At 44.8% G+C, this 26,869-nt stretch overlaps 1 protein-coding gene across 1 annotated transcript in view; it reads left to right on the top strand.

Annotated features, from left to right (window-relative positions):
• The window catches only part of LOC306924126 (proton myo-inositol cotransporter-like), a 41,087-nt gene extending 16,747 nt beyond the window's left edge, over positions 1-24,340 (top strand). The window contains exons 8-15 of the mRNA XM_079502484.1: positions 1,403-1,566; positions 3,331-3,448; positions 7,094-7,219; positions 8,343-8,461; positions 16,224-16,376; positions 23,469-23,629; positions 23,977-24,045; positions 24,141-24,340. Coding sequence (XP_079358610.1) covers positions 1,403-1,566; positions 3,331-3,448; positions 7,094-7,219; positions 8,343-8,461; positions 16,224-16,376; positions 23,469-23,629; positions 23,977-24,045; positions 24,141-24,149 — 919 coding nt within the window. The 3' untranslated portion in view covers positions 24,150-24,340. The remainder of the gene's footprint in view (positions 1-1,402; positions 1,567-3,330; positions 3,449-7,093; positions 7,220-8,342; positions 8,462-16,223; positions 16,377-23,468; positions 23,630-23,976; positions 24,046-24,140) is intronic.
• The last annotated feature ends 2,529 nt before the right edge of the window (positions 24,341-26,869 follow it).

Genomic DNA, 26,869 nt, shown 5'->3' with positions numbered 1-26,869 from the left:
TAGCTCTGTTATTCCAACTGGTGTGGGTCTGTAGCTCTGTTATTCCAACTGGTGTGGGTCTGTAGCTCTGTTATTCCAACTGGTGTGGGTCTGTAGCTCTGTTGTTCCAGCTGGTGTGGGTCTGTAGCTCTGTTGTTCCAACTGGTGTGGGTCTGTAGCTCTGTTATTCCAGCTGGTGTGGGTCTGTAGCTCTGTTATTCCAGCTGGTGTGGGTCTGTAGCTCTGTTATTCCAGCTGGTGTGGGTCTGTAGCTCTGTTATTCCAACTGGTGTGGGTCTGTAGCTCTGTTATTCCAACTGGTGTGGGTCTGTAGCTCTGTTATTCCAACTGGTGTGGGTCTGTAGCTCTGTTATTCCAACTGGTGTGGGTCTGTAGCTCTGTTGACGTCCATAAGGAGCAGGTACTACTCTACAGCGCCACCATTCTGTCTCCTGTCATTGTGCGTGTTAACACTTTAATTGCCCAGGGTTATTTAATCCATCCAATCAGAGCGCCCAGCCATTTATAGCAGCGTACCTGCCAATGTCCAGGTACTACGGCGGTGGATCAGCGGTAGAGTGGCCGGATGGTAACTGCAAGGTTCCCAGTTCGATCCCTGTGGGCTCCCCCAGAGTTGGTGTGGAAGTGTCCTTGAGCAAGACTCTGAACCCCTGATTGCTCCTGATGTGCAGGTTGGTGCCTTGCATGGTTTCCTCTGCCATCGGTGTGTGAATGTGTGTGTGAATGTAATGCACAATCTATGTAAAGGTGTGTGAATGTGTGTGTGAATGGGTGAATGTAATGCACAATCTATGTAAAGGTGTGTGAATGTGTGTGTGAGTGGTGGGTGAATGTAATGCACAATCTATGTAAAGGTGTGTGAATGGGTGAATGTAATGCACAATCTATGTAAAGGTGTGTGAATGGGTGAATGTAATGCACAATCTATGTAAAGGTGTGTGAATGTGTGTGTGAATGGGTGAATGTAATGCACCATCTATGTAAAGGTGTGTGAATGTGTGTGTGAATGGGTGAATGTAATGCACAATCTATGTAAAGGTGTGTGAATGTGTGTGTGAATGGGTGAATGTAATGCACCATCTATGTAAAGGTGTGTGAATGTGTGTGTGAATGGGTGAATGTAATGCACAATCTATGTAAAGGTGTGTGAATGGGTGAATGTAATGCACAATCTATGTAAAGGTGTGTGAATGTGTGTGTGAATGGGTGAATGTAATGCACCATCTATGTAAAGGTGTGTGAATGTGTGTGTGAATGGAATGCACAGTCTATGTAAAGGTGTGTGAATGTGTGTGTGAATGGGTGAATGTGATGCACAATCTATGTAAAGCGCCTTGGATAAAGGCGCTAAATAAATGCACCATTTACCATTTACTACAGCGCCACCATTCTGTCTCCTCAGGTACTACAGCGCCACCATCCTGCAGATGGCGGGCGTGCGCGACAACCAGCGAGCCATCTGGATGGCGGCAGCGACCGCCGCCACCAACTTCCTGTTCACCCTGGTGGGGGTGTGGCTTGTGGAGAGGGTGGGCCGCAGGAAGCTGACCGTGGCCAGCATTTTAGGTTTGTGTGCGTCACAGTGCGACGCGTTGTGAGCTTGTAGATCGGCTATTTTAAGCAAGTGTAAAATCAGTCATTAGGACGGCATCAAGGCCCGCCAAAATACATTTCAGTCGACTAAATCAACTGTAGATTTAGTCGACTAAAAACTAGACTTAACACTAAAACATTCCAGGTGACTAAAATGTGACAAAAATTAAATGAAAGCTATTCAAGTCAAGAGACTATATATGACTGAAACTAAAATAAAAAAAATCTGCTGTCAAAATCGCCCGCTGGCCTAGCGGTCCAGGCACATCATGCCGCGTAGAGGCTCTGGCCTGACAGCGCGTCGCGTGTTCGAGTCCCGTTCATGACGACCGTATTGCGAGAGAGAGAGAGAAGGGGAGAGACGCGCATGTCTCTCCCCTTCTCTCTTCTCTCTCTCTCTCTCTCTCTCTCTCTCTCTCTCTCTCTCTCTCTCTCTCTCTCTCTCCCTCCCTCTTTCCAGTCTGTCTTCACTGTAACTATCAATAAAGGTGGTTGCACACTGGGCGCGTTTTTCGGTTTTTTTAGCTGCGTTTCGCCCTGCGAAAAAAACACGCTCGGTGCGTGGGGACCTTTAGGCACACAAAAACAAATCAATCAACAGAGTCTAATGGTTCTGTTGTTGTGTTTTCTCCTCCAGGTACTGGTCTGAGTCTGATGGTTCTGTTGTGTTTCTCCTCCAGGTACTGGTCTGAGTCTGATGGTTCTGTGTTTTCTCCTCCAGGTACTGGCCTGAGTCTGAAGGTTCTGTTGTGTTTTCTCCTCCAGGTACTGGTCTGAGTCTGATGGTTCTGTGTTTTCTCCTCCAGGTACTGGTCTGAGTCTGATGGTTCTGTGTTTTCTCCTCCAGGTACTGGTCTGAGTCTGATGGTTCTGTTGTGTTTCTCCTCCAGGTACTGGTCTGAGTCTGATGGTTCTGTGTTTTCTCCTCCAGGTACTGGCCTGAGTCTGAAGGTTCTGTTGTGTTTTCTCCTCCAGGTACTGGTCTGAGTCTGAAGGTTCTGTTGTGTTTCTCCTCCAGGTACTGGTCTGAGTCTGATGGTTCTGTGTTTTCTCCTCCACGTACTGGCCTGAGTCTGATGGTTCTGTGTTTTCTCCTCCAGGTACTGGCCTGAGTCTAATGGTTCTGTTGTTGTGTTTTCTCCTCCAGGTACTGGCCTGAGTCTGATGGTTCTGTGTTTTCTCCTCCAGGTACTGGCCTGAGTCTGATGGTTCTGTGTTTTCTCCTCCAGGTACTGGCCTGAGTCTGATGGTTCTGTGTTTTCTCCTCCAGGTACTGGTCTGAGTCTGATGGTTCTGTGTTTTCTCCTCCAGGTACTGGCCTGAGTCTGATGGTTCTGTTGTTGTGTTTCTCCTCCAGGTACTGGTCTGAGTCTGAAGGTTCTGTTGCGTTTCTCCTCCAGGTACTGGTCTGAGTCTGATGGTTCTGTGTTTTCTCCTCCAGGTACTGGTCTGAGTCTGATGGTTCTGTGTTTTCTCCTCCAGGTACTGGTCTGAGTCTGATGGTTCTGTTGTTGTGTTTCTCCTCCAGGTACTGGTCTGAGTCTGAAGGTTCTGTTGCGTTTCTCCTCCAGGTACTGGTCTGAGTCTGATGGTTCTGTGTTTTCTCCTCCAGGTACTGGTCTGAGTCTGATGGTTCTGTTGTGTTTCTCCTCCAGGTACTGGTCTGAGTCTGATGGTTCTGTGTTTTCTCCTCCAGGTACTGGTCTGAGTCTGATGGTTCTGTGTTTTCTCCTCCAGGTACTGGCCTGAGTCTGATGGTTCTGGCATCAGGGTTCCTGCTCTCAGCCCAGAACTCTCCTCCAGTCACCCTGAACCCTGTTGGTCCTCCAGTCAACTCCACCTGCTCGCTATACGGGTCAGAACACTGCATTACACCACCCTCTATGGGTCAGAACACTGCATTACACCACCCTCTATGGGTCAGAACACTGCATTACACCACCCTCTATGGGTCAGAACACTGCATTACACCACCCTCTATGGGTCAGAACACTGCATTACACCACCCTCTATGGGTCAGAACACTGCATTACACCACCCTCTCCACCTATAGGCTTGATTACTGCAATGCACTTTTTTTCTGGACCGCCTAAGAAAACAACTAAGATGAGAGAACATATTACTACAGATTACTACATATTACTCCAGTTTTAGCTTCACTGCATTGGCTTCCGGTTGTTTTTAGGATTGATTTTTCTTTTTTTTTTTACTTGTTTATAAAGCTCTCAATGGTCTCGCACCTTCCTACCTACATGACTGCCTGCCTAAATATGTCCCAAACCGCCCCCTAAGGTCTTCCACTGCTGGCCTGCTCGCTTTGCCTAAAAAATGGCTACAAAGAAATACAGGGAAGCAGCTTTTTGCTTCTAGGGGCCGACAGCGTGGAACAAACTCCCACTGTACCTTCCACAGGCAGCCTCTGTAGACATTTTTAAAGCGCAGCTCAAGACCCACTTCTACACTCTTGCTTTTAATTGAGAAAATTGTTATTCATGTCCTCACTGTATTGCATTACTGCTATTATTTTTAATGTTATGTCCAACCTGTCCCACACGAGTCACACTTCTGTCCCTCAAATGAACACTTCTGGATCTGGTCCCCCAGATGTATAATAAGTGTAGCTGTCCTTCTGGATCTGGTCCCCCAGATGTATAATAAGTTTAGCTGTCCTTCTGGATCTGGTCCCCCAGATGAATAATAAGTGTAGCTGTCCTTCTGGATCTGGTCCCCAGATGTATAATAAGTGTAGCTGTCCTTCTGAATCTGGTCCCCCAGATGTATAATAAGTTTAGCTGTCCTTCTGGATCTGGTCCCCCAGATGTATAATAAGTGTAGCTGTCCTTCTGAATCTGGTCCCCCAGATGTATAATAAGTTTAGCTGTCCTTCTGGATCTGGTCCCCCAGATGTATAATAAGTTTAGCTGTCCTTCTGGATCTGGTCCCCCAGATGTATAATAAGTTTAGCTGTCCTTCTGGATCTGGTTAGGGCATTAAGCAACTAGTCGACTAGTTTACTAGTCGACTAGTAAATCCACTAGTCGACCTTGCTGGTACTAGTCGACTAGTTGATAAGAAAAAAAAAAGAAAAAAAAATTCATTTTTTTCCCCCCGATTTTGTAGGCCTCAATATCAGGTAGATTATAGTTATAGTCACCAATGTACACAGTTTTTAAATGTACAAATATTTATTTCCCAAAAAAATAAAAAAATAAAAAAATGTTTTTTTTGTTTTTTTTAAACATAAAAGGTGGTTAAACAACTAGTCGACTAGTCGACTAGTAAACTAGGCAACTAGTCAACTAGTAAAAATGACTAGAAGTGAATGCCCTAGATCTGGTCCCCCAGATGTATAATAAGTGTAGCTGTCCTTCTGGATCTGGTCCCCCAGATGTATAATAAGTTTAGCTGTCCTTCTGGATCTGGTCCCCCAGATGTATAATAAGTGTAGCTGTCCTTCTGGATCTGGTCCCCCAGATGTATAATAAGTGTAGCTGTCCTTCTGGATCTGGTCCCCCAGATGTATAATAAGTGTAGCTGTCCTTCTGGATCTGGTCCCCAGATGTATAATAAGTGTAGCTGTCCTTCTGGATCTGGTCCCCCAGATGTATAATAAGTTTAGCTGTCCTTCTGGATCTGGTCCCCCAGATGTATAATAAGTGTAGCTGTCCTTCTGGATCTGGTCCCCCAGATGTATAATAAGTTTAGCTGTCCTTCTGGATCTGGTCCCCAGATGTATAATAAGTGTAGCTGTCCTTCTGGATCTGGTCCCCCAGATGTATAATAAGTGTAGCTGTCCTTCTGGATCTGGTCCCCTAGATGTATAATAAGTGTAGCTGTCCTTCTGGATCTGGTCCCCCAGATGTATAATAAGTGTAGCTGTCCTTCTGGATCTGGTCCCCCAGATGTATAATAAGTTTAGCTGTCCTTCTGGATCTGGTATCCCAGATGTATAATAAGTTTAGCTGTCCTTCTGGATCTGGTCCCCCAGATGTATAATAAGTTTAGCTGTCCTTCTGGATCTGGTCCCCCAGATGTATAATAAGTGTAGCTGTCCTTCTGGATCTGGTCCCCCAGATGTATAATAAGTGTAGCTGTCCTTCTGGATCTGGTCCCCCAGATGTATAATAAGTGTAGCTGTCCTTCTGGATCTGGTCCCCCAGATGTATAATAAGTGTAGCTGTCCTTCTGGATCTGGTCCCCAGATGTATAATAAGTTTAGCTGTCCTTCTGGATCTGGTCCCCCAGATGTATAATAAGTGTAGCTGTCCTTCTGGATCTGGTCCCCCAGATGTATAATAAGTGTAGCTGTCCTTCTGGATCTGGTCCCCCAGATGTATAATAAGTGTAGCTGTCCTTCTGGATCTGGTCCCCCAGATGTATAATAAGTGTAGCTGTCCTTCTGGATCTGGTCCCCCAGATGTATAATAAGTGTAGCTGTCCTTCTGGATCTGGTCCCCCAGATGTATAATAAGTGTAGCTGTCCTTCTGGATCTGGTCCCCCAGATGTATAATAAGTGTAGCTGTCCTTCTGGATCTGGTCCCCTAGATGTATAATAAGTGTAGCTGTCCTTCTGGATCTGGTCCCCCAGATGTATAATAAGTTTAGCTGTCCTTCTGGATCTGGTCCCCCAGATGTATAATAAGTTTAGCTGTCCTTCTGGATCTGGTCCCCCAGATGTATAATAAGTGTAGCTGTCCTTCTGGATCTGGTCCCCCAGATGTATAATAAGTGTAGCTGTCCTTCTGGATCTGGTCCCCCAGATGTATAATAAGTGTAGCTGTCCTTCTGGATCTGGTCCCCCAGATGTATAATAAGTGTAGCTGTCCTTCTGGATCTGGTCCCCCAGATGTATAATAAGTTTAGCTGTCCTTCTGGATCTGGTCCCCAGATGTATAATAAGTGTAGCTGTCCTTCTGGATCTGGTCCCCCAGATGTATAATCAGTTTAGCTGTCCTTCTGAATCTGGTCCCCCAGATGTATAATAAGTGTAGCTGTCCTTCTGGATCTGGTCCCCTAGATGTATAATAAGTTTAGCTGTCCTTCTGGATCTGGTCCCCAGATGTATAATCAGTGTAGCTGTCCTTCTGGATCTGGTCCCCCAGATGTATAATCAGTTTAGCTGTCCTTCTGGATCTGGTCCCCCAGATGTATAATCAGTGTAGCTGTCCTTCTGGATCTGGTCCCCCAGATGTATAATCAGTTTAGCTGTCCTTCTGGATCTGGTCCCCCAGATGTATAATCAGTTTAGCTGTCCTTCTGGATCTGGTCCCCCAGATGTATAATCAGTGTAGCTGTCCTTCTGGATCTGGTCCCCCAGATGTATAATAAGTGTAGCTGTCCTTCTGGATCTGGTCCCCTAGATGTATAATAAGTTTAGCTGTCCTTGACGAAGGTGTCACGTAGCAGATGAAGACCATACTGAGAGGTGTTGCGTTGTTTTGTGTCCCCCAGGTCCTGTTCTTCTACTGAGAGGTGTTGCATTGTTTTGTGTCCCCCCAGGTCCTGTTCTTCATGCATTCTGGATCCCGGCTGTGGCTTTTGTTACCGCGAAAATGGCACCGATGTATTCGACTGCTCCTGCACCCCCGTCAGTGGAGAGACCACTGAACATGCTGCCTGGGGCAGGTCAGAGTGCTGCTGTGTGTGTGTTTGTGCATGTGTTTGTGTGTGTGTGTTACTATTCCTACTTTAAAACCAACCAGTAGGGGTCAGTGTGTTTGGGTAACTGGGGAATTGGCATAATGAATGAGAAAAAGGGGGGAATTGTCCACAGAAGAGGTCGTTGCAAAGCCAACATTTCCCCAGGTGTTACATCCAGACGGCTGGGATGCAGCGATGGCCCACTCTGGGGAAAAACCAGAGCCATAGAGTGACGGTCGGGCTACACCAGGCTTTTCGCGCACGTTTTGTGCGCGTTTACCCTAAAACGCGAACCCCGTGTACGCACACTTAAAATAGGACTGGACCTAAATTTGTGTGTGTGTGTGCATATTCGCGTAAACACGCACTGAAAAGCCTCGTGTAGCTTGGCCGTAAGACAGAGTTACGACAACTCTGTTCACTTCATGGGGCTTCAGTCCAATGGAGGCTCTCCTACATAGACTTATATTGGCTTCAGTCCAATGGAGGCTCTCCTACATAGACTTCTATTGGCTTCAGTCCAATGGAGGCTCTCCTACATAGACTTATATTGGCTTCAGTCCAATGGAGGCTCTCCTACATAGACTTCTATAGGCTTCAGTCCAATGGAGGCTCTCCTACATAGACTTCTATAGGCTTCAGTCCAATGGAGGCTCTCCTACATAGACTTCTATAGGCTTCAGTCCAATGGAGGCTCTCCTACATAGACTTATATTGGCTTCAGTCCAATGGAGGCTCTCCTACATAGACTTGTATTGGCAAAGAGCATAGCGAACTGTGACAATGTCCTGGACCGGAAAGAATGCATTGGACTCAGGGCAACAGCCCAGCTTTAATGATCTTAAATCCCTTTATTTTAGATTGTTTTTTAGTAATTGTACAACATAAACATTACAGAGACTTCAGTTGTTACTGTACAATACTTTAAAACAGTTCTCATGTTGCACACATGACTAAAATAGCTCTTATTTGCGCCGCCCTCGTTGAAAACAATGTATTTCCATCTCCAGCTTGTCACTCTCCATCCAGGCTGCATGAACAGCGCTCAAGCTCAGTTTTCTGCCCCCTCAATGACGTAACTCTGTCTTTCTCTATGTATTTTCCCCAGGTGTTCCAACCAGACGGCTGCCAGCGAGGGCCCACTCTGGGCCTACAACTACTGTCCCACCTCGTACTCCTGGCTGGTGCTGCTGGGTCTCATCCTCTACCTGGCCTGCTTTGCACCTGGTCCGTAATGCTAGATCCTTTCATATCACTCTTTACTATTAGAGCACACAACTTGTATTAATCCCTCTATGCTCAGTACCTTTCCATAAGGATGCTACCGGATGCTAAGTTACTATTAGAGTTGTATTAATCCTCTATGCTATAATGCTCAGTACCTTTCCATAAGGATGCTACCGGATGCTAAGTTACTATTAGAGTTGTATTAATCCTCTATGCTCAGTACCTTTCCATAAGGATGCTACCGGATGCTAAGTTACTATTAGAGTTGTATTAATCCCTCTATGCTCAGTACCTTTCCATAAGGAGGCTACCGGATGCTAAGTTACTATTAGAGTTGTATTAATCCTCTATGCTCAGTACCTTTCCATAAGGATGCTACCGGATGCTAAGTTACTATTAGAGTTGTATTAATCCTCTATGCTCAGTACCTTTCCATATGGAGGCTACCGGATGCTAAGTTACTATTAGAGTTGTATTAATCGATCTATGCTCAGTACCTTTCCATAAGGATGCTACCGGATGCTAAGTTACTATTAGAGTTGTATTAATCCTCTATGCTCAGTACCTTTCCATAAGGATGCTACCGGATGCTAAGTTACTATTAGAGTTGTATTAATCCTCTATACTATAATGCTCAGTACCTTTCCATAAGGATGCTACCGGATGCTAAGTTACTATTAGAGTTGTATTAATCCTCTATACTATAATGCTCAGTACCTTTCCATAAGGATGCTACCGGATGCTAAGTTACTATTAGAGTTGTATTAATCCTCTATGCTCAGTACCTTTCCATAAGGATGCTACCGGATGCTAAGTTACTATTAGAGTTGTATTAATCCTCTATGCTCAGTACCTTTCCATAAGGAGGCTACCGGATGCTAAGTTACTATTAGAGTTGTATTAATCGATCTATGCTCAGTACCTTTCCATAAGGATGCTACCGGATGCTAAGTTACTATTAGAGTTGTATTAATCCTCTATGCTCAGTACCTTTCCATAAGGATGCTACCGGATGCTAAGTTACTATTAGAGTTGTATTAATCCTCTATACTATAATGCTCAGTACCTTTCCATAAGGATGCTACCGGATGCTAAGTTACTATTAGAGTTGTATTAATCCTCTATGCTCAGTACCTTTCCATAAGGAGGCTACCGGATGCTAAGTTACTATTAGAGTTGTATTAATCGATCTATGCTCAGTACCTTTCCATAAGGATGCTACCGGATGCTAAGTTACTATTAGAGTTGTATTAATCCTCTATGCTCAGTACCTTTCCATAAGGATGCTACCGGATGCTAAGTTACTATTAGAGTTGTATTAATCCTCTATGCTCAGTACCTTTCCATAAGGATGCTACCGGATGCTAAGTTACTATTAGAGTTGTATTAATCCTCTATGCTCAGTACCTTTCCATAAGGAGGCTACCGGATGCTAAGTTACTATTAGAGTTGTATTAATCCTCTATGCTCAGTACCTTTCCATAAGGATGCTACCGGATGCTAAGTTACTATTAGAGTTGTATTAATCCTCTATGCTCAGTACCTTTCCATAAGGATGCTACCGGATGCTAAGTTACTATTAGAGTTGTATTAATCCTCTATGCTCAGTACCTTTCCATAAGGAGGCTACCGGATGCTAAGTTACTATTAGAGTTGTATTAATCGATCTATGCTCAGTACCTTTCCATAAGGATGCTACCGGATGCTAAGTTACTATTAGAGTTGTATTAATCCTCTATGCTCAGTACCTTTCCATAAGGATGCTACCGGATGCTAAGTTACTATTAGAGTTGTATTAATCCTCTATGCTCAGTACCTTTCCATAAGGATGCTACCGGATGCTAAGTTACTATTAGAGTTGTATTAATCCTCTATACTATAATGCTCAGTACCTTTCCATAAGGATGCTACCGGATGCTAAGTTACTATTAGAGTTGTATTAATCCTCTATGCTCAGTACCTTTCCATAAGGAGGCTACCGGATGCTAAGTTACTATTAGAGTTGTATTAATCGATCTATGCTCAGTACCTTTCCATAAGGATGCTACCGGATGCTAAGTTACTATTAGAGTTGTATTAATCCTCTATGCTCAGTACCTTTCCATAAGGATGCTACCGGATGCTAAGTTACTATTAGAGTTGTATTAATCCTCTATACTATAATGCTCAGTACCTTTCCATAAGGATGCTACCGGATGCTAAGTTACTATTAGAGTTGTATTAATCCTCTATACTATAATGCTCAGTACCTTTCCATAAGGATGCTACCGGATGCTAAGTTACTATTAGAGTTGTATTAATCCTCTATGCTCAGTACCTTTCCATAAGGATGCTACCGGATGCTAAGTTACTATTAGAGTTGTATTAATCCTCTATGCTCAGTACCTTTCCATAAGGATGCTACCGGATGCTAAGTTACTATTAGAGTTGTATTAATCCTCTATGCTCAGTACCTTTCCATAAGGATGCTACCGGATGCTAAGTTACTATTAGAGTTGTATTAATCCTCTATACTATAATGCTCAGTACCTTTCCATAAGGATGCTACCGGATGCTAAGTTACTATTAGAGTTGTATTAATCCTCTATGCTCAGTACCTTTCCATAAGGATGCTACCGGATGCTAAGTTACTATTAGAGTTGTATTAATCCTCTATACTATAATGCTCAGTACCTTTCCATAAGGATGCTACCGGATGCTAAGTTACTATTAGAGTTGTATTAATCCTCTATACTATAATGCTCAGTACCTTTCCATAAGGATGCTACCGGATGCTAAGTTACTATTAGAGTTGTATTAATCCTCTATACTATAATGCTCAGTACCTTTCCATAAGGATGCTACCGGATGCTAAGTTACTATTAGAGTTGTATTAATCCTCTATGCTCAGTACCTTTCCATAAGGATGCTACCGGATGCTAAGTTACTATTAGAGTTGTATTAATCCTCTATGCTCAGTACCTTTCCATAAGGATGCTACCGGATGCTAAGTTACTATTAGAGTTGTATTAATCCTCTATGCTCAGTACCTTTCCATAAGGATGCTAAATTACTATTAGAGTTGTATTAATCCCTCTATGCTCAGTACCTTTCCATAAGGAGGCTACCGGATGCTAAGTTACTATTAGAGTTGTATTAATCGATCTATGCTCAGTACCTTTCCATAAGGATGCTACCGGATGCTAAGTTACTATTAGAGTTGTATTAATCCTCTATGCTCAGTACCTTTCCATAAGGATGCTACCGGATGCTAAGTTACTATTAGAGTTGTATTAATCCTCTATACTATAATGCTCAGTACCTTTCCATAAGGATGCTACCGGATGCTAAGTTACTATTAGAGTTGTATTAATCCTCTATGCTCAGTACCTTTCCATAAGGATGCTACCGGATGCTAAGTTACTATTAGAGTTGTATTAATCCTCTATGCTCAGTACCTTTCCATAAGGATGCTACCGGATGCTAAGTTACTATTAGAGTTGTATTAATCCTCTATACTATAATGCTCAGTACCTTTCCATAAGGATGCTACCGGATGCTAAGTTACTATTAGAGTTGTATTAATCCTCTATGCTCAGTACCTTTCCATAAGGAGGCTACCGGATGCTAAGTTACTATTAGAGTTGTATTAATCGATCTATGCTCAGTACCTTTCCATAAGGATGCTACCGGATGCTAAGTTACTATTAGAGTTGTATTAATCCTCTATGCTCAGTACCTTTCCATAAGGATGCTACCGGATGCTAAGTTACTATTAGAGTTGTATTAATCCTCTATGCTCAGTACCTTTCCATAAGGATGCTACCGGATGCTAAGTTACTATTAGAGTTGTATTAATCCTCTATGCTCAGTACCTTTCCATAAGGATGCTACCGGATGCTAAGTTACTATTAGAGTTGTATTAATCCTCTATACTATAATGCTCAGTACCTTTCCATAAGGATGCTACCGGATGCTAAGTTACTATTAGAGTTGTATTAATCCTCTATGCTCAGTACCTTTCCATAAGGATGCTACCGGATGCTAAGTTACTATTAGAGTTGTATTAATCCTCTATACTATAATGCTCAGTACCTTTCCATAAGGATGCTACCGGATGCTAAGTTACTATTAGAGTTGTATTAATCCTCTATACTATAATGCTCAGTACCTTTCCATAAGGATGCTACCGGATGCTAAGTTACTATTAGAGTTGTATTAATCCTCTATGCTCAGTACCTTTCCATAAGGATGCTACCGGATGCTAAGTTACTATTAGAGTTGTATTAATCCTCTATGCTCAGTACCTTTCCATAAGGATGCTACCGGATGCTAAGTTACTATTAGAGTTGTATTAATCCTCTATGCTCAGTACCTTTCCATAAGGATGCTACCGGATGCTAAGTTACTATTAGAGTTGTATTAATCCTCTATACTATAATGCTCAGTACCTTTCCATAAGGATGCTACCGGATGCTAAGTTACTATTAGAGTTGTATTAATCCTCTATACTATAATGCTCAGTACCTTTCCATAAGGATGCTACCGGATGCTAAGTTACTATTAGAGTTGTATTAATCCTCTATGCTCAGTACCTTTCCATAAGGATGCTACCGGATGCTAAGTTACTATTAGAGTTGTATTAATCCTCTATGCTCAGTACCTTTCCATAAGGAGGCTACCGGATGCTAAGTTACTATTAGAGTTGTATTAATCCTCTATGCTCAGTACCTTTCCATAAGGATGCTACCGGATGCTAAGTTACTATTAGAGTTGTATTAATCCTCTATGCTCAGTACCTTTCCATAAGGATGCTACCGGATGCTAAGTTACTATTAGAGTTGTATTAATCCTCTATGCTATAATGCTCAGTACCTTTCCATAAGGATGCTACCGGATGCTAAGTTACTATTAGAGTTGTATTAATCCCTCTATGCTCGGTACCTTTCCATAAGGAGGCTACCGGATGCTAAGTTACTATTAGAGTTGTATTAATCCCTCTATGCTCGGTACCTTTCCATAAGGATGCTACCGGATGCTAAGTTACTATTAGAGTTGTATTAATCCCTCTATGCTCAGTACCTTTCCATAAGGATGCTACCGGATGCTAAGTTACTATTAGAGTTGTATTAATCCTCTATACTATAATGCTCAGTACCTTTCCATAAGGATGCTACCGGATGCTAAGTTACTATTAGAGTTGTATTAATCCTCTATGCTCAGTACCTTTCCATAAGGATGCTACCGGATGCTAAGTTACTATTAGAGTTGTATTAATCCTCTATGCTATAATGCTCAGTACCTTTCCATAAGGATGCTACCGGATGCTAAGTTACTATTAGAGTTGTATTAATCCCTCTATGCTCAGTACCTTTCCATAAGGAGGCTACCGGATGCTAAGTTACTATTAGAGTTGTATTAATCCCTCTATGCTCGGTACCTTTCCATAAGGAGGCTACCGGATGCTAAGTTACTATTAGAGTTGTATTAATCCCTCTATGCTCGGTACCTTTCCATAAGGATGCTACCGGATGCTAAGTTACTATTAGAGTTGTATTAATCCCTCTATGCTCAGTACCTTTCCATAAGGATGCTACCGGATGCTAAATTACTATTAGAGTTGTATTAATCCTCTATACTATAATGCTCAGTACCTTTCCATATGGAGGCTACTGGATGCTAAATTACTATTAGAGTTGTATTAATCCTCTATACTATAATGCTCAGTACCTTTCCATATGGAGGCTACTGGATGCTAAGTTACTATTAGAGTTGTATTAATCCTCTATACTATAATGCTCAGTACCTTTCCATAAGGAGGCTACTGGATGCTAAGTTACTATTAGAGTTGTATTAATCCCTCTATGCTCAGTACCTTTCCATAAGGATGCTACCGGATGCTAAGTTACTATTAGAGTTGTATTAATCCTCTATACTATAATGCTCAGTACCTTTCCATATGGAGGCTACTGGATGCTAAATTACTATTAGAGTTGTATTAATCCTCTATGCTATAATGCTCAGTACCTTTCCATATGGAGGCTACTGGATGCTAAATTACTATTAGAGTTGTATTAATCCTCTATACTATAATGCTCAGTACCTTTCCATATGGAGGCTACTGGATGCTAAATTACTATTAGAGTTGTATTAATCCTCTATACTATAATGCTCAGTACCTTTCCATATGGAGGCTACTGGATGCTAAATTACTATTAGAGTTGTATTAATCCTCTATGCTATAATGCTCAGTACCTTTCCATATGGAGGCTACTGGATGCTAAATTACTATTAGAGTTGTATTAATCCTCTATACTATAATGCTCAGTACCTTTCCATATGGAGGCTACTGGATGCTAAATTACTATTAGAGTTGTATTAATCCTCTATGCTATAATGCTCAGTACCTTTCCATATGGAGGCTACTGGATGCTAAATTACTATTAGAGTTGTATTAATCCTCTATACTATAATGCTCAGTACCTTTCCATATGGAGGCTACTGGATGCTAAATTACTATTAGAGTTGTATTAATCCTCTATGCTATAATGCTCAGTACCTTTCCATATGGAGGCTACTGGATGCTAAATTACTATTAGAGTTGTATTAATCCTCTATACTATAATGCTCAGTACCTTTCCATAAGGAGGCTAAGTTACTATTAGAGTTGTATTAATCCTCTATACTATAATGCTCAGTACCTTTCCATATGGAGGCTACTGGATGCTAAATTACTATTAGAGTTGTATTAATCCTCTATACTATAATGCTCAGTACCTTTCCATATGGAGGCTACTGGATGCTAAATTACTATTAGAGTTGTATTAATCCTCTATGCTATAATGCTCAGTACCTTTCCATATGGAGGCTACTGGATGCTAAATTACTATTAGAGTTGTATTAATCCTCTATGCTATAATGCTCAGTACCTTTCCATAAGGATGCTACCGGATGCTAAATTACTATTAGAGTTGTATTAATCCTCTATACTATAATGCTCAGTACCTTTCCATAAGGAGGCTACCGGATGCTAAGTTACTATTAGAGTTGTATTAATCCTCTATGCTCAGTACCTTTCCATAAGGATGCTACCGGATGCTAAGTTACTATTAGAGTTGTATTAATCCCTCTATGCTCAGTACCTTTCCATAAGGATGCTACCGGATGCTAAGTTACTATTAGAGTTGTATTAATCCCTCTATGCTCAGTACCTTTCCATAAGGATGCTACCGGATGCTAAGTTACTATTAGAGTTGTATTAATCCTCTATGCTATAATGCTCAGTACCTTTCCATAAGGATGCTACCGGATGCTAAGTTACTATTAGAGTTGTATTAATCCCTCTATGCTCAGTACCTTTCCATAAGGATGCTACCGGATGCTAAGTTACTATTAGAGTTGTATTAATCCCTCTATGCTCAGTACCTTTCCATATGGAGGCTACTGGATGCTAAATTACTATTAGAGTTGTATTAATCCCTCTATGCTCAGTACCTTTCCATATGGAGGCTACTGGATGCTAAGTTGTCCTCTGACTTTAGATAGAGTTTATGTAGACATGGGGGCACTCTATAGTGTCTTTATACGCATAGTTTCATTATATAGATATTCCACTGTCGGGTTCTTAAGCTTAACGTATGATTCATGATGACTATTTTGATGTATTTGATGTTACCATTACCATGTTTTTTGTTCTTGCTTACTGTAAATCGCTCTGGAGTGTGCTAAATGCCTAAATTGTAAATTGTCTGACCATTTCAATTGCTTCCCCCCCCCCCCCCAGGTATGGGCCCCATGCCGTGGACTGTGAACTCAGAGATCTACCCTCTGTGGGCGCGCAGCACCGGGAACGCCTGTTCAGCCGGAGTCAACTGGACCTTCAATGTCCTGGTGTCTCTGACCTTCCTCCACGTGGCAGAGTATCTCACTTACTATGGTAGGACCTTCAATGTCCTGGTGTCTCTATGGTAGGACCTCCAATGTCCTGGTGTCTGTCCTCTATGGTAGGACCTTCAATGTCCTGGTGTCTGTCCTCTATGGTAGGACCTCCAATGTCCTGGTGTCTGTCCTCTATGGTAGGACCTCCAATGTCCTGGTGTCTCTATGGTAGGACCTTCAATGTCCTGGTGTCTGTCCTCTATGGTAGGACCTTCAATGTCCTGGTGTCTCTGACCTTCCTCCACGTGGCAGAGTATCTCACTTACTATGGTAGGACCTTCAATGTCCTGGTGTCTCTATGGTAGGACCTTCAATGTCCTGGTGTCTGTCCTCTATGGTAGGACCTTCAATGTCCTGGTGTCTCTATGGTAGGACCTTCAATGTCCTGGTGTCTCTATGGTAGGACCTTCAATGTCCTGGTGTCTGTCCTCTATGGTAGGACCTTCAATGTCCTGGTGTCTCTATGGTAGGACCTTCAATGTCCTGGTGTCTCTATGGTAGGACCTCCAATGTCCTGGTGTCTCTATGGTAGGACCTCCAATGTCCTGGTGTCTCTATGGTAGGACCTTCAATGTCCTGGTGTCTCTATGGTAGGACCTCCAATGTCCTGGTGTCTCTATGGTAGGACCTCCAATGTCCTGGTGTCTCTATGGTAGGACCTTCAATGTCCTGGTGTCTCTATGGTAGGACCTTCAATGTCCTGGTGTCTGTCCTCTATGGTAGGACCTTCAATGTCCTGGTGTCTCTGTCCTCTATGGTAGGACCTTCAATGTCCTGGTGTCTCTATGGTAGGACCTCCAATGTCCTGGTGTCTGTCCTCTATGGTAGGACCTCCAGTGTCCTGGTGTCTGTCCTCTATGTACTGGTGTCTCTATGGTAGGACCTTCAATGTCCTGGTGTCTCTATGGTAGGACCTTCAGTGTCCTGGTGTCTGTCCTCTATGTACTGGTGTCTCTATGGTAGGACCTTCAATGTCCTGGTGTCTCTATGGTAGGACCTTCAATGTACTGGTGTCTCTATGGTAGGACCTCCAGTGTCCTGGTGTCTCTATGGTAGGACCTCCAGTGTCCTGGTGTCTCTGTCCTCTATGGTAGGACCTTCAATGTCCTGGTGTCTCTATGGTAGGACCTTCAATGTCCTGGTGTCTCTGTCCTCTATGGTAGGACCTTCAATGTCCTGGTGTCTCTATGGTAGGACCTCCAGTGTCCTGGTGTCTCTATGGTAGGACCTTCAATGTCCTGGTGTCTCTATGGTAGGACCTTCAATGTCCTGGTGTCTCTATGGTAGGACCTTCAATGTCCTGGTGTCTCTATGGTAGGACCTCCAATGTCCTGGTGTCTCTGTCCTCTATGGTAGGACCTCCAGTGTCCTGGTGTCTCTATGGTAGGACCTCCAGTGTCCTGGTGTCTCTATGGTAGGACCTTCAATGTCCTGGTGTCTGTCCTCTATGGTAGGACCTTCAATGTCCTGGTGTCTCTATGGTAGGACCTTCAATGTCCTGGTGTCTGTCCTCTATGGTAGGACCTTCAATGTCCTGGTGTCTGTCCTCTATGGTAGGACCTTCAATGTCCTGGTGTCTGTCCTCTATGGTAGGACCTCCAATGTCCTGGTGTCTGTCCTCTATGGTAGGACCTTCAATGTCCTGGTGTCTCTGTCCTCTATGGTAGGACCTCCAGTGTCCTGGTGTCTCTATGGTAGGACCTTCAATGTCCTGGTGTCTGTCCTCAATGGTAGGACCTCCAGTGTCCTGGTGTCTGTCCTCTATGGTAGGACCTCCAATGTCCTGGTGTCTGTCCTCTATGGTAGGACCTTCAATGTCCTGGTGTCTCTGTCCTCTATGGTAGGACCTCCAGTGTCCTGGTGTCTCTATGGTAGGACCTTCAATGTCCTGGTGTCTGTCCTCAATGGTAGGACCTCCAGTGTCCTGGTGTCTCTGTCCTCTATGGTAGGACCTTCAATGTCCTGGTGTCTCTATGGTAGGACCTTCAGTGTCCTGGTGTCTCTATGGTAGGACCTTCAATGTCCTGGTGTCTCTATGGTAGGACCTCCAATGTCCTGGTGTCTCTATGGTAGGACCTTCAATGTCCTGGTGTCTCTATGGTAGGACCTTCAATGTCCTGGTGTCTGTCCTCTATGGTAGGACCTTCAATGTCCTGGTGTCTCTGTCCTCTATGGTAGGACCTTCAATGTCCTGGTGTCTCTATGGTAGGACCTCCAATGTCCTGGTGTCTGTCCTCTATGGTAGGACCTCCAGTGTCCTGGTGTCTGTCCTCTATGTACTGGTGTCTCTATGGTAGGACCTTCAATGTCCTGGTGTCTCTATGGTAGGACCTTCAGTGTCCTGGTGTCTGTCCTCTATGTACTGGTGTCTCTATGGTAGGACCTTCAATGTCCTGGTGTCTCTATGGTAGGACCTTCAATGTACTGGTGTCTCTATGGTAGGACCTCCAGTGTCCTGGTGTCTCTGTCCTCTATGGTAGGACCTTCAATGTCCTGGTGTCTCTATGGTAGGACCTTCAATGTCCTGGTGTCTCTATGGTAGGACCTTCAATGTCCTGGTGTCTGTCCTCTATGGTAGGACCTTCAATGTCCTGGTGTCTCTATGGTAGGACCTCCAGTGTCCTGGTGTCTCTATGGTAGGACCTCCAGTGTCCTGGTGTCTCTATGGTAGGACCTTCAATGTCCTGGTGTCTCTATGGTAGGACCTTCAATGTCCTGGTGTCTCTATGGTAGGACCTTCAATGTCCTGGTGTCTCTATGGTAGGACCTCCAATGTCCTGGTGTCTCTGTCCTCTATGGTAGGACCTCCAGTGTCCTGGTGTCTCTATGGTAGGACCTCCAGTGTCCTGGTGTCTCTATGGTAGGACCTTCAATGTCCTGGTGTCTGTCCTCTATGGTAGGACCTTCAATGTCCTGGTGTCTCTATGGTAGGACCTTCAATGTCCTGGTGTCTGTCCTCTATGGTAGGACCTTCAATGTCCTGGTGTCTGTCCTCTATGGTAGGACCTTCAATGTCCTGGTGTCTGTCCTCTATGGTAGGACCTCCAATGTCCTGGTGTCTGTCCTCTATGGTAGGACCTTCAATGTCCTGGTGTCTCTGTCCTCTATGGTAGGACCTCCAGTGTCCTGGTGTCTCTATGGTAGGACCTTCAATGTCCTGGTGTCTGTCCTCAATGGTAGGACCTCCAGTGTCCTGGTGTCTGTCCTCTATGGTAGGACCTCCAATGTCCTGGTGTCTGTCCTCTATGGTAGGACCTTCAATGTCCTGGTGTCTCTGTCCTCTATGGTAGGACCTCCAGTGTCCTGGTGTCTCTATGGTAGGACCTTCAATGTCCTGGTGTCTGTCCTCAATGGTAGGACCTCCAGTGTCCTGGTGTCTCTGTCCTCTATGGTAGGACCTTCAATGTCCTGGTGTCTCTATGGTAGGACCTTCAGTGTCCTGGTGTCTCTATGGTAGGACCTTCAATGTCCTGGTGTCTCTATGGTAGGACCTCCAGTGTCCTGGTGTCTCTATGGTAGGACCTTCAATGTCCTGGTGTCTCTGTCCTCTATGGTAGGACCTTCAATGTCCTGGTGTCTCTATGGTAGGACCTCCAGTGTCCTGGTGTCTCTATGGTAGGACCTCCAGTGTCCTGGTGTCTCTGTCCTCTATGGTAGGACCTTCAATGTCCTGGTGTCTCTATGGTAGGACCTTCAATGTCCTGGTGTCTCTATGGTAGGACCTTCAGTGTCCTGGTGTCTCTATGGTAGGACCTTCAATGTCCTGGTGTCTCTATGGTAGGACCTTCAATGTCCTGGTGTCTCTATGGTAGGACCTCCAATGTCCTGGTGTCTCTATGGTAGGACCTTCAATGTCCTGGTGTCTCTATGGTAGGACCTTCAATGTCCTGGTGTCTCTATGGTAGGACCTCCAATGTCCTGGTGTCTCTGTCCTCTATGGTAGGACCTCCAGTGTCCTGGTGTCTCTATGGTAGGACCTTCAATGTCCTGGTGTCTGTCCTCTATGGTAGGACCTCCAATGTCCTGGTGTCTCTATGGTAGGACCTCCAGTGTCCTGGTGTCTCTATGGTAGGACCTCCAGTGTCCTGGTGTCTCTGTCCTCTATGGTAGGACCTCCAATGTCCTGGTGTCTCTATGGTAGGACCTTCAATGTCCTGGTGTCTCTGTCCTCTATGGTAGGACCTTCAATGTCCTGGTGTCTCTATGGTAGGACCTTCAGTGTCCTGGTGTCTCTATGGTAGGACCTTCAATGTCCTGGTGTCTCTATGGTAGGACCTCCAATGTCCTGGTGTCTCTATGGTAGGACCTTCAATGTCCTGGTGTCTCTATGGTAGGACCTTCAATGTCCTGGTGTCTCTATGGTAGGACCTCCAGTGTCCTGGTGTCTCTATGGTAGGACCTCCAGTGTCCTGGTGTCTGTCCTCTATGGTAGGACCTTCAATGTCCTGGTGTCTCTATGGTAGGACCTCCAGTGTCCTGGTGTCTCTATGGTAGGACCTCCAGTGTCCTGGTGTCTGTCCTCTATGGTAGGACCTTCAATGTTCTGGTGTCTCTATGGTAGGACCTCCAGTGTCCTGGTGTCTCTATGGTAGGACCTCCAGTGTCCTGGTGTCTCTATGGTAGGACCTTCAATGTCCTGGTGTCTCTATGGTAGGACCTTCAATGTCCTGGTGTCTGTCCTCTATGGTAGGACCTTCAATGTCCTGGTGTCTGTCCTCTATGGTAGGACCTTCAATGTCCTGGTGTCTCTATGGTAGGACCTTCAATGTCCTGGTGTCTCTGTCCTCTATGGTAGGACCTTCAATGTCCTGGTGTCTGTCCTCTATGGTAGGACCTTCAATGTCCTGGTGTCTCTATGGTAGGACCTTCAATGTCCTGGTGTCTCTATGGTAGGACCTTCAATGTCCTGGTGTCTCTGTCCTCTATGGTAGGACCTTCAATGTCCTGGTGTCTCTATGGTAGGACCTTCAATGTCCTGGTGTCTCTATGGTAGGACCTTCAATGTCCTGGTGTCTGTCCTCTATGGTAGGACCTCCAGTGTCCTGGTGTCTCTGTCCTCTATGGTAGGACATCCAGTGTCCTGGTGTCTCTATGGTAGGACCTTCAATGTCCTGGTGTCTCTATGGTAGGACCTTCAATGTCCTGGTGTCTCTATGGTAGGACCTTCAATGTCCTGGTGTCTCTATGGTAGGACCTTCAATGTCCTGGTGTCTCTATGGTAGGACCTTCAATGTCCTGGTGTCTGTCCTCTATGGTAGGACCTTCAATGTCCTGGTGTCTCTATGGTAGGACCTTCAATGTCCTGGTGTCTCTATGGTAGGACCTTCAATGTCCTGGTGTCTGTCCTCTATGGTAGGACCTCCAGTGTCATGGGGTCTCTGTCCTCTATGGTAGGACATCCAGTGTCCTGGTGTCTCTATCCTCTATGGTAGGACCTCCAATGTCCTGGTGGACTAGTGAAGAAACACAGGGAAGGTTGCCGTATATTAGATTAGTCGATGGGTGGACTAGTGAAGAAACACAGGGAAGGTTGCCGTATATTAGATCAGTCGATGGGTGGACTAGTGTAGAAACACAGGGAAGGTTGCCGTATATTAGATTAGTCGATGGGTGGACTAGTGTAGAAACACAGGGAAGGTTGCTGTATCTTAGATTAGTCGATGGGTGGCTCTTCCAAGACAGATTTTGTGCTCTCATTAGAAGGCGGGTGTAAGTGCCATCCTCTCATTAGAAGGTGGGTGTAAGTGCCATCCTCTCATTAGAAGGAGGGTGTAAGTGCCATCCTCTCATTAGAAGGAGGGTGTAAGTGCCATCCTCTCATTAGAAGGCGGGTGTAAGTGCCATCCTCTCATTAGAAGGCGGGTGTAAGTGCCATCCTCTCAGTAGAAGGAGGGTGTAAGTGCCATCCTCTCATTAGAAGGAGGGTGTAAGTGCCATCCTCTCATTAGAAGGAGGGTGTAAGTGCCATCCTCTCATTAGAAGGTGGGTGTAAGTCCCATCCAACAGTTTCTCTAGTTTCTTTGAAAGTGTCCAAGTCTCGGAGCCATAGAGTAGAATCGGTACATCTTTTAGAGGCAGCTTTGGAACTTGATGAAGCATGTGCTCTCCTCTGGGACCATGTGCTCTCCTCTGAGACCATGTGCTCTCCTCTGAGACCATGTGCTCTCCTCTGGGACCATGTGCTCTCCTCTGAGACCATGTGCTCTCCTCTGAGACCATGTGCTCTCCTCTGAGACCATGTGCTCTCCTCTGGGACCATGTGCTCTCCTCTGGGACCATGTGCTCTCCTCTGAGACCATGTGCTCTCCTCTAAGACCATGTGCTCTCCTCTGGGACCATGTGCTCTCCTCTGGGACCATGTGCTCTCCTCTGGGACCATGTGCTCTCCTCTGAGACCATGTGCTCTCCTCTGAGACCATGTGCTCTCCTCTGGGACCATGTGCTCTCCTCTGGGACCATGTGCTCTCCTCTGGGACCATGTGCTCTCCTCTGGGACCATGTGCTCTCCTCTGAGACCATGTGCTCTCCTCTGAGACCATGTGCTCTCCTCTGGGACCATGTGCTCTCCTCTGAGACCATGTGCTCTCCTCTAAGACCATGTGCTCTCCTCTAAGACCATGTGCTCTCCTCTGGGACCATGTGCTCTCCTCTGGGACCATGTGCTCTCCTCTGAGACCATGTGCTCTCCTCTGAGACCATGTGCTCTCCTCTGAGACCATGTGCTCTCCTCTAAGACCATGTGCTCTCCTCTAAGACCATGTGCTCTCCTCTGGGACCATGTGCTCTCCTCTGGGACCATGTGCTCTCCTCTAAGACCATGTATTCCATGTCCATTTTTTGTGATTTGTGTTTTCACCTGCACACGACGTGACCTCTCAGTGATACAAGTTAATGGACAGTCTCTTTAGGCGTCTGTGTTGGACGGGTCATCTTTATGAGTGTGCATTGGGAGGGACTATAATGAGGTAGGACAAATTGGCGTGGGTGGCTCAGCCTTGCATTTGGTCCAAACCTTGGGTGTATAGGTGTGAGAATGAAACACTCTTCAGCAGAGATGTGGTATTATAATGTATCCTCTGTATTCCTCCAGGGGCGTTCTTCCTGTACGCGGGCCTGGCGGGCCTGGGCCTCCTCTTCGTCCTGGGCTGTCTTCCGGAGACGCAGGGCCTTCGGCTGGAAGACATGGAGAACCTGTTCACCGGCCAGCTGTGCTCCTGCGGGGCCTCCTGTGGAGACGTTCCGTACATCCGGGTAAAAGGCAGTAACTAGTGGAGTAGAACTGGCTCCTGGTGTTGAGAGGGACGGGCTCCAATCTACCTGGTGTTGAGAGGGACGGGCTCCAATCTATCTGGTGTTGAGAGGGACGGGCTCCAATCTATCTGGTGTTGAGAGGGACAGGCTCCAATCTACCTGGTGTGGAGTATAGAACGGGCTCCAATCTATCCCTTTTCACTCTTTCTTGGGACTTTTTGTGGGGATTCTGTGTGGTTTCTGTGTCACAGCTTCTGGTGTTAGCCTTGGTGTAGAAGGGTTGCCTTGTCAGTAGTCATAAATTATGCCCGAAGCAAGAACTTTGACCCAAACCTTCAATGTTCCAGCGCTGTCCAGGGTTCAGCAGAGTCCACTACGGAGCCACGGGGTCAGACAGGGGCGTGGCCTACATCACTGTAAGTAGTGACTTCAACGACTCATCCATTAAGTGGACCAATCAGTTTATTATGATGTGGCGACAAGTGATGTTAATGTCCTCATACTCTCACAGCTCCAGTGACCATGACCCAGTAAACGTCAACGACCTTGTCCATGGGGACAGACACCATAGACCTTGTCCATGGGGACAGACACCATAGACCTTGTCCATGGGGACAGACACCATATAGGTCATTCCATATACCTTGTCCATGGGGACAGACACCATAGAGGTCATTCCATATACCTTGTCCATGGGGACAGACACCATAGAGGTCATTCCATATACCTTGTCCATGGGGACAGACACCATAGAGGTCATTCCATAGACCTTGTCCATGGGGACAGACACCATAGAGGTAATTCCATAGACCTTGTCCATGGGGACAGACACCATAGACCTTGTCCATGGGGACAGACACCATAGACCTTGTCCATGGGGACAGACACCATAGAGGTCATTCCATAGACCTTGTCCATGGGGACAGACACCATAGAGGTCATTCCATAGACCTTGTCCATGGGGACAGACACCATAGAGGTCATTCCATATACCTTGTCTATGGGGACAGACACCATAGAGGTCATTCCATAGACCTTGTCCATGGGGACAGACACCATAGAGGTCATTCCATAGACCTTGTCCATGGGGACAGACACCATAGAGGTCATTCCATAGACCTTGTCTATGGGGACAGACACCATAGAGGTCATTCCATATACCTTGTCTATGGGGACAGACACCATAGAGGTCATTCCATAGACCTTGTCCATGGGGACAGACACCATAGAGGTCATTCCATAGACCTTGTCTATGGGGACAGACACCATAGAGGTCATTCCATAGACCTTGTATATGGGGACAGACACCATAGAGGTCATTCCATAGACCTTGTCTATGGGGACAGACACCATAGAGGTCATTCCATAGACCTTGTCTATGGGGACAGACACCATAGAGGTCATTCCATAGACCTTGTCTATGGGGACAGAAACTATAGAGGTCATTCCATTGCAGCCATGTCATTCAATTGCCACACAAAAAAACATGTTTTTCATTCATTCCATTCATATGGATGGCTCTAACAGATAACTATAGGTATATGTGACCAGATCTGACTGAGGGACTGCCATTGGATTTTTTTGAATTTTCGTTTATTCATGTCATATGAAAGCAGGGAATCATAGCTTCAAATTGACATATTGGTTGTTCAGTTTGACCCACCAGTTTTGGAGATATGGCTTATAGAGTAATGTCTTGCAGAGCAACAGCGAGTTGAGAAAACAGACTTGAAAGGTTCACTTCTGTGGTCTCTAACATTACACCTAGCTACATGTTTAAGCATTTATTTCATATTTACATGTCTTCTGTGGTCTCTAACATTACACCTAGCTACATGTTTAAGCATTTATTTCATATTTACATGTATTCTGTGGACTAACATTACACCTAGCTACATGTTTAAGCATTTATTTCATATTTACATGTCGATTTCAGCTCTGACACTTATTTCAGAGTTTTTCTCCTCTGGTGAAAAGCTGGAATTTGCTCGATGGCAGGCTCTCAGTGAAATCTGTTCACATATGTTCAGTATGTTTCTATTACAGAGGGTGTGCACATGCATACAGTGAGTAGAAGATTGAGTGGCAAAGCGAGTTTAACGTTGTTTAATGTCGTTTACTGCAATCAGATAGGACTTTTCTGTGTGGATGTATGGGGCTGTAAAGGCCAGAAAAATGTGGTTGGGGGGGGGGAAATATATGTGAATAATTGCTTTGAAAATACTATGTTGTAAGAAAAATCAATAAACATGTTTTATTTTATGTTTTAAGTAGTTTTTTGCCACTCAGTAAGGCCTAACTCACACGTAAGACACACTTTTGTCCTGTGTCTTCTGTGTGTCATGGCCGCCTCAATGCATTTACAATGTGTCTTCTGTGTGTCATGGCCGCCTCAATGCATTTACAATGTGTCTTCTGTGTGTCATGGCCGCCTCAATGCATTTACAATGTGTGTTCTGTGTGTCATGGCCGCCTCAATGCATTTACAATGTGTATTATGTGTGTCATGGCCGCCTCAATGCATTTACAATGTGTCAAACTTTTATTTTTGTGAAATGACAAGGGAACATGGATGCTGTTCATTCAAGTGCTGTGGATGATATAAAACATTTGAAAGGGGAAGGGTGACTGCTGTTTAATTCTCAACTGTTCTGGATATTAGTAGTGGGTACTGTATTTATGAGCATTGTATGTCTGTCCTGTTTTTTTGTTGTGTATTGTTTTGTTACTGGCAGAGCTGTGTCACTTATTTTGCCTCTTGTCTTGGCCAGTTCACACTTGTAAAAGAGACTTCTGTCTCAATGTGGTTTTTACTGGTTAAATAAATAAATAAATCTCATTATTTACATCACAAGTTATGAGCTTTCCCTCTAGCACCTCTGCTGGAACACTCCGTCATCGCAGTTCCTGTTTACACTGAGCATGTGCAAACCTCCCGCAGGAGACCGGGCCACGCCCCCGTGCACATTCCTCTTTACTTGTCCTGGCAGAGATCTGGCAACGAGTAACAACACCAGTGGAATCTTAATTAGCCCTTCGCTAAACCCCACCCCAAAAAGCGATTGGATTGGCATCCAATCAATGCCAATCCAAATAGTTTAGCAACTGTTGCTATGCCCTACTGTGTTCCCCATAGATATTATAACAATAGATGCCTCACTGGCCGTTGCAGTTCATTGGAGCGACGGGTATAGATGCCTCACTGGCCGCTGCAGTTCATTGGAGCGACGGGTATAGATG

The sequence above is a fragment of the Electrona antarctica genome (genome assembly GCF_951216825.1).
Source record: "Electrona antarctica genome assembly, chromosome: 5".
NCBI classification, from domain to species: domain Eukaryota; kingdom Metazoa; phylum Chordata; class Actinopteri; order Myctophiformes; family Myctophidae; genus Electrona; species Electrona antarctica.
The sequence above is the reverse complement of the archived record's forward strand: the minus strand, read 5'-3'. Positions and strand labels throughout refer to the sequence as shown.